The sequence below is a fragment of the Nannospalax galili genome, unplaced genomic scaffold, assembly GCF_000622305.1.
Source record: "Nannospalax galili isolate Female #2095 unplaced genomic scaffold, S.galili_v1.0 scaffold3278, whole genome shotgun sequence".
Taxonomy (NCBI): Eukaryota; Metazoa; Chordata; class Mammalia; order Rodentia; family Spalacidae; genus Nannospalax; species Nannospalax galili.
Window position 1 is genome coordinate 35,134 of NW_008341673.1, and position 8,697 is coordinate 43,830.

The 8,697-nt window shown below is 39.5% G+C and overlaps 1 protein-coding gene and 1 pseudogene across 1 annotated transcript in view; both read right to left on the minus strand.

Moving 5' to 3' along the window:
• LOC103737439 (zinc finger protein 98-like) overlaps positions 1-8,363 on the minus strand; it is a 16,689-nt gene extending 8,326 nt beyond the window's left edge. Inside the window, exons 1-4 of the mRNA XM_029565509.1 lie at positions 8,240-8,363; positions 5,049-5,172; positions 3,169-3,295; positions 2,561-2,652 (exon numbers count right to left, since the gene is read on the minus strand). Coding sequence (XP_029421369.1) covers positions 2,561-2,652; positions 3,169-3,295; positions 5,049-5,126 — 297 coding nt within the window. The 5' untranslated portion in view covers positions 5,127-5,172; positions 8,240-8,363. The remainder of the gene's footprint in view (positions 1-2,560; positions 2,653-3,168; positions 3,296-5,048; positions 5,173-8,239) is intronic.
• Positions 5,830-8,367, minus strand: LOC103737438 (annotated as a pseudogene).
• Between the last annotated feature and the right edge of the window lie 330 nt (positions 8,368-8,697).

The following is an 8,697-nucleotide window of genomic DNA, read 5'->3' on the forward strand; positions in this document are numbered from 1 at the left end:
GCTATAAAAAAAATTAAAATATTTTGCAATAAATCTGACAAAAGATACCAAAGATCTCTACAATGAAATTTTTAAATCATTACAGAAAGAGATTGAGGAAGACACCAGGAGATGGAAGGACCGCCCATGTACATGGATTGGAAGAACTGATATTCTTAAAATGACCATCCCACCAAAAGCAATATTCAGATTCAATGCAATCCAAATCAAAATCCCCGTGACATATTTCACAGAATTAGAAAAACGCCTCCTTAAATTCATATGGAGGCACAAAAGACCCCAAATAGCCAAAGCAACCCTGAACACAAAGAGCAACACTGGGGGATTACTATACCAGATCTCAAAGTATACTACAGAGCCATAGTCATAAAAATAGCATAGTACTGGCACAAAAACAAATACATATATCAATGTAACATCATTGAACATCCAAAGCTGAGTACACACAATTTCAGCCACCTAATATTTGACAAAGGTTCCAAGAACATACAATAGAGGAAAGACAGCATCTTCAACAAATGGTGCTGGCAAAACTAAATCTCCTCTGTAGAAGAATGAAACTAGATCCTTATCTTTTGCCTTGCATTAAAGTCAACTCCAAATGGATCAAAGACCTCAATGTGAAACTGGAAACCCTGAAACTATTAGAAGAAAATATTGGCAGTAACTTACAAGATATAGATGTTGGAAAGGATTTTCTAAATCAGACAAAAGTTGCTCAGCAATTAAGGTCAGCCATCAATAAATGGGGCCTCATTGAACTAAAAAGCTTCTGTACAGTAAAGAAATAATCAAAAAGTGAAGAGAAAACCCACAGAATGGGGAAAAATCTTCACCAGTGACACATCTGACAGAGGTTTAACATCCAGAATATATAAAGAACTCAAAAAACAAAGAATTGAGAAACCAAATGACCCAATTAAAAGATGGGCTAAAGAGCTAAACAGAGAGTTCTCAAAGGAAGAAATAAAGATGGCTAAGAAACATCTCAAAAAGTGTTCAAAATCATTAGTAATTAGGGAAATGCAAATTAAAACCACCCTAAGGTATCACTTTACCCCAATCAGACTGGCTAGGATCAAGAGAATAAATGATATCAAATGCTAGCAAGGATGTGGAGAAAGGGCCACATTCATTCACTGCTGGTAGGATTACAAACTTGGGCAGTCTTCATGGAAAACAGTGTGCAGAACTCTTTTAATAAGATGATGATATGCAGAAGTTCCTTCTGCATGAAATAAATACCATCATCAAGAATTCAGCTGAGCATGATCGCTAAACATGGTCACAATTGGGCTTGTGGATGGTTTTGCTCATTCATTAAAAGAGTGCCAAGCAGGGTCACTGGACCCTCACCTGAATATCCAACTACTCTTCCCAGCCAACTACTCCAGACTTGTAAGACAAAAGAAAAATGAGGAAGACCCAGTAGAGGGGTGTTTTTGGCAGCCCTTGTCAAGAAACTCCAAGGGACTGTCATATGAACATTTGAAAATTGCCATGTTTTGACTTTTTTCTAGTTCCCTGTCTAGAACATGTAATGCTAATTACTCTTGCCTTTACTTCTCCTTCACATCTCCTATTCATGATTCAAGTTAAAGAAATTGCTCCTATGTTGTTAGAAATGTGGGAAATCACTGAAGGGGTTCTCCAATTGCCTCACCCTGCTTCCCTGTTCAGCATGGAAGAAGCCAGAAAAGTCTGAGTCCCTACTCCCTATTGGCAATTTGGGTAACCCCTTCAAAGGATGGCATGATAAGAATAGGAAGTTGGAATTGGCTAGGCAGTTACGGTAAAAAGACCACAAAGAAATGTAACCAGTTTCTTGGCTAAACATCAAAATTTCCTTGGGCCTCTTAGCAACATACTCTGTTCCAAGGCCAAAAATGTCAAAGGTTTTTGGGAGCTTGTATCTAATCCTTAAAAGATTTTAGGGTTACCTCTTCTGAGGGGGGAATGTTGGGGGGGTAGTAGGCATGGATTTGATCAAAATACCTTATATGCATGTACAAAATTCTCAAAGTTTTTGTTAAAAATAAAAGAAAAAAAGAAAAAAAAGGGAGCCAATAAGTTCACTAATAGATAAACGACAGAAATTTAAAAAACTTGACTCTGTAGACTTTAATATATCTCACAAAATTCATCTGGTGCGGAGTATATGGGGAGGGGAGTAGATTGGGTAGGGTGAGTAGAGGTGATTAAGATGTTTTTATGAAAAGCACAAAAATTCAATTTAAAATTCAAATTGAAAAAATGTAGTACAAGAAGAACATGAGGAAAAACAGTTATTAGCTTGCATTGGCAAGAAATGTGACATGGGAGATAAGGAAAAAATACATAATTAAATCAAGTGATGTTTGCATACTAGTAGTAACTGCATACTTGATATGCAATAAAAGGGGTCATTTGACATTTACCATAGGACAAATCTTGAAACAGCTATAAACTAAATTATCAAAATCTCTTTCTAGTTAGACTATGGCAAAACCATTCTCAGATCTTTATCCCTCTTTACTTAGGACCTCTCACCTGGGCCCCTCCTTCATCCACTCAAACCTACCTGGTTGGCTACAGTCTCCCCGCTCTTCACATTCCAGGGCTCTTTGTTTTGCTCCAGACAGGAGACCAGAACAGGCTTACACACAGCAAGACCTGTGTAGGAGACAGAGGCACATGCGCTTGCTAGATTCTTTAGAAACTGGGATTTCTAACATAGAACTGTGTTCTACTAATAATATAGAGAAAAAGAGATGACTCTCCAAATAATTTCTCAATTTTTATTTTCTGACAGACTCATTAGTATACACAAGGATTTTTTCAGTTTTCATACACTGAGTTCTATCACTGATTCAAAATGCAGCCATGGAAATGGAACCTTAAGATTCTGACTGCAGTATCATGTACTAATGGGTGGCTGAAATTAACACCAAAAATAATGAGTACTATAATAATTCCTCTAAATAAAATAATAATTCCTCTAACAAGTGGAAATGGAAAGTAATGATAGAATATAAACATGTTCTTCATGATGCCAGGACTTTCTCGTTACACTAATTTTTACGGAATCCAAGACTTACCCAGCAAAACTAATATATATACAAACTATACTGTTATCTATCAAAGGATGGAGAATAGTAAAAAAAAATTCTGATAGAAAAATCTCCTCACCTATAGACACCAAATTTCTGTAGTTCTCCAACATCACCTCCCTGTACAAAGCCCTCTGAGCAGAGTCTAGGCATTCCCATTCCTCCTGGGAGACATCTATGGACACATCCTTGAATGTCAGTGGATGCTAAAATAAAAAATGACACTCAGACCACATGCAATTATACAGGGTACTGGACCCAAGAAAGAAAGAGATAATGAGTAAAAAAACTTCTGAATTAGGTGAGAAGTCTAAATTATTGAAAAGGATATTTCTTAATGTAGTAACTATCTATCATCTACTTGCTAACTCTGTGCAAAAAAAGAATAGCACCAGATGTTCCAAATTTTTGTGATGATCAGATAAGGAGCATAGCACATAAATTAGGCCCTCAACATAGGAAAACCATTTCCCTCCTGTATTTGTAGCACACAAGATCATACACTGATTTATAAGTCTTTATCATGAATTTGAATGTTTATAACCATGCATTGTAGTCCCGGCTAAAACACAGATTTTTACCTTAATACGATGTGTGGCTGGGCCTGACTTAACCCTTTCCTAACAGATTTTGCCATGAGGCCAGTGACCCAGGTACAAAAGACACTTTCTCCAACAGCACTGAGTGGAACGTGGCAGAAGATAAAGAACTCTGTGTGCTCTCCCTCCACAGGAAGAAGGCACGATCCTTATGAAGAAAATCCTATACCATGCATTTAATATAGAAAGTACAGAAAGAGCAGTGCAGAATTATTTTAACAATACTTTTATAGTAATTTCTTTTTTTTTAATCTTTATTTACCTACCTAAAATTTATCTAGAAGGAAACACTGGCTGATTTATGCATTCCACAATAAGAGGATTCCAGAACTGGGCTCCTCACAGAAGAGTAATGAAAACATGAAGAGAAGATCCAACACTGGCTGCAATGTTGATGCTGCGCACACAAAGGCTTCCAGGCAACTACACCTGTGTAACAGTTAATAAACAGAGCTTTTTTCTGCAGTTCTAAGAACCAGTCATGGAGACAGTGCTGTGATTGAGTGTGAAGTAGAAATGCCAGCAGAGAGAAAGAGGCCTGCTTCAGAATCCCCACCTGGAGAACTCTATGTAGTAAACAAATGAGAACGGTTTCTTCCTCCAAAGAAAAGAAGAAAACTACAGTGATGAAAGGAGAGATCCTGCATTAAATGTCACGATTCATGTGCTTCACTCTGTAAATTACCAAAAAAACCCTTACTCCAAATAAATTAAAAACAATGATGTCAAAGTCTGGATTTGGTGCAGAGCAGCTCAACCAAGAGAATCAACTTCCAGGAGACAAAAGAATACAGGTGTCAACAAACCCAGCAGCACATTCCATCAAGCCTGTGATGTCAGTGGGATTAAAACGTTGAGCAAAGTAATACAATATTTGAATAAAATAAAACAAAAACATCAGTTTTATGTGTAGTTCAAACAACAACAGAGTGGCATATGAGGACCCAAGTCCATCCTCCTTAGGAACTGAAGACTGATATGTTTGAATTTTCACCTATCACATCAGAAACATTTCTGAGATGGTTGATCATTAATTCATTGGATAAAAAGGAATTATATATAGCCCCTAGCCACTGGCCTCACTGCAAAGTCTGTTAGGAAATGTCTGGAAAAAATAAACATTGGAGGACAAACTGGAGAGGTGGATACGAAACAAATGAAAAGAGTTGATGCGGCCCAGGCATGGTTGTACAAGACTTAACTCACAAGACATCAGAGGAAGAGGTACAAAGATGTCTGTGAGGTCTGGGTTAGCCTGCTCTACATAGCTGGTTTCTGAATCAGAAAAGATTACAAGACCAAAATACCAAATATTTAGAGAAAGAAAGTGTATGTGGTCCAAACACTTGGATTAATTTACCTGAAAAGAAGCCATCTCTTTCCTCCTCCTATGAGTTTCCTTTCCTATGTAAGGCAATCTTATATAAACAGGCTTCATTTTCTTTCAGGAAACTTCCTTTCAATTCACTGTAAATCCACTTCACCTGCCAACATAAGAAGAGGAAGAAGCACCTCAGAAAACAAAACAGGCTGTTCTCACTGTCGCCATCACAGCAGATGTGTAGGAAGAAAGAGCTCAACATGGAGACCCCATAGAAGTTTCTGGTTTCCTGCCTCCCAGTGGCCGCCCTGCCAACAAGATCAAGAATTCCTACTACATCATGGGAATGTAGCCGCCTCACCTCCTTACCTAAACAAGGCGGAGTAACACGGTTTTCATCCTTTGGAATAGAGGCTACACTAAGCTTTTCTTCAGAAGCACTGGCAGCTGACCCCCAGCCTCACTGTCTTCTGCCTGTGACTGTTAATGAAACAGCACTGATGCTTCTACTGAGCTTCACAGACAGAACATGTGGGGGAGGCACAAGGGAGGGTTTTTCTTTTAAAGGCTGAAGTTCAGGAGTTGTTCATTCCGAGATTTAAAAGTCTATTCTTGGAGCTGGAGAGATGGCTCAGAGGTCAAGAATACTGGGTATTCTTGGGGAGGACCTGGTTTGGGTTTGCAGCACCCAACTGGTGCTAATAACTGTACTTAACACCAGTTCCAGTGCTTCCCACACTGTCTCCAGTCTCCACAGACACTGCTTATATCTGAACGTACATACACACAAGCACAACACTCTTACCCATGAAATAAAATCTTTTTTTTTCAAGATGCAAAGTATTTTATTTTTAAACTTCTAAAATTTGAGAACAAGGTAGCCTAGGTTAAATGACAGTTTTCCAAAGCTAAAGCACTCATGTGGAGCTGTTTTTCTGGCTGACACACAAACAATTCCCAACACCCTAGGTGGGCCCCTACATTCTGATCTGAGAGAGGAACTGACCGACCTCAGCTGGTAATATCCCTTTTGACTGCTTGGTGTTTAAAAACCTGAGATACTGCCGAGTCTTATACAGCCTGGCTCTCTCCAAATGTCTCCTGGGAAGCATACACCGTGTACAGGAAGCAGTCTTCATCCTTCTCATTCTCGTACACCTCGGAGATGGGCGTGGACACACTCACCATGCTGTGTCCATTCACCAGGAGGAAGAAGGCCTGATTAGCGTTGAGCTGTAAGCAAGCACCCTCTGATTATCTTGATGCGCTCACTCATGTTGACATGGTCAGCCACCAGGAACTTGGTTTTATCCAGGACAGGCAACTGCTTCTCACCCTTGTATCGTTCTCTGATCACCGGGATCTTGGTAGGGTGCTGTTCTCGGATGAGCCGGACATCTTCCATTCTTTGTTGGAAGCCGCAGCGCTGCTTGAAGGTCTTCTCTGATCGCATGGCAGGGGTCTGCGGGGCGCGAGTCCCAGGTCAGCGGCTTCCCTTGTTAAAATCTTCTTTTAATAAAAATGAAATCCTCATTGTCTGATGACACCATATTTTACATATTTATGAGGTTTCCTTGACATTTTGTTATACATATAAAATGGATATTGATCTAGTCAGTCATTAATATATGCACATGTACAATTTTATCCTTATGGTGAGTGTATCCAAATTGACCTTTTCAAACAATTTTAAGATATAAAATGCCCCTTATTGCAGCAAAGAATAGAATTTAGTTAAGCCATGAAGCCATGATGCTGTGTCTGTTATTTACCCACATTCTCCCCATTCACTGCAAACTGCTATTGTACTTTCAATATCTGTCATCTATCTTTTCATTTTTGTATTTCTCTTATGGGTGAGATCATGTAGTGCTTGCGTTTCAACTTCTATTACCTGATACAGTGTCTACCAGATCAATCCTGTCCTCAAGAATGAGAAGATACCACTCTTTCCTGCGATCTAATTGTGGTATATTCTTTAGAAATATCACATTTATTTTAGTTCTGTATCCACAAAAATCAACCTAAAAAGTCAGAATGGTCTCCTGCATAACAGTTAAAAATAAATCCACAGGGGCTGGAGAGATGGCTCAGTGGTTAAGAGCACTGACTGCTCTTGCAGAGGACCTGGATTTGACTCCCAGCACCCAAATGACAGCTAATAACAACTGTAACTCCAGTTCCAGGGGAACCAATGTCTTCTTCTGACCTCAGTGAGCATTTCCCAAGATGGGTGCACCTACATACACGCAGGCAACATACTCACACACATAAAATAAAAATAATAAAACATTCGTTAAAAAATAAATATTAAAAAGCAGAATCTGGGCCAGGTGTGGTGGTGCAACGCCTTTAATCCCAGCACTTGGGAGGCAGAGGCACATAGATCTCTGTGAGTTCAAGGCCAGCCTGGTCTACACAGTGAGTTCCAGGACAGCTGGGGAGACCTTGTCTCAAAAAGACTTCCCTCCCCTCGCAGAAAAACTGAAATCTCTCCTATAATCTTGCATTTTAATTTATGGATGTCTGTCTCCATGTCTCACAAATATAATTTCTAAAAATTGAAAATAATCATTTCCACACTAACAAAGTGTGCAGGGGTGTGTCCCTCAGGAGCATCTGCCTCTTGAGTGTGTTTCAGGACAGCACATCACCCCAGAACCCAGGTGGTCACAGCTTGATGCAGAAGACACCAAGTGCTCTAGCACCTTTGTATCTCTGTGCTTGGGGTTTCATGATTTGAGTCTTTAGAAAGGACCCAGTTTTCTAACACAATAGTGCACTCAATAGATAAAGAGAAAACACAACAGGGAATTCTATAAATGATTCCCAACTGGAATATTCTGTCAGAACACTGATATTTACAGAGCTTCTTCAAGTTGCATAACTAGTGTTCTACCTCTAATGACAGCTCAGCCCAAATTCCAGGTTGTTAATGGAACTTTATGATTCGGTGACAATATTGTATGCTATAAAGTTTCTGAAATTACCATAGAACAAAAATGAAAGAAGCATAACCCCTCCCGATGGACAAACATAAAAACAGACAAAATTGCATTGCAGTGTTCTTTTCTCCTCTGAGAATTTTACTTCATGAGATGTGAGACTTACTCAAAGTAAACACACACATGCACACACACACACACACACACACACACACACACACACACAGTAGCTCATCAAAGAACTCTGAGTATAAGTAAGAAATCTGCAAAAGAAAATATTCTCACCAACAGAAACAAGAGATCTGTAATTCTCTATCACCTTCAGGTCTCTTTACAAAGCCCTCTGAGCAGGATCTAGGCACTCCCTCTCCTCCTGTGAGAAGTCCACAGCCACATCACTGAATGTCAACACACCCTGAAAAGAACAGTAACAGTTTGACCATCTGTCCACAGGCAGACTGCTTTTCTTGGATCAAGGAGGCCAAAGAGATTGAGAGGCGTTTTCTGATGTAGGGAGGATCATAGTAGTCTGAAGATGCTTTTGGACATGTTCATATTCTCTACTGTTTTCAAACTGTGCAAATAGTATGGCAGAATATCCTCATATGTAGGGTGTGTACAATGCTGTTTTTGTTTTGTTTGTTTGTTTTTGATCTTTTTGACACAGGGGCTCCCTGTAGACCCAGCTGGCCTGGAACTCCGTATGTGAACCACACTGGCCTTGAACTCACAGAGATCCACCT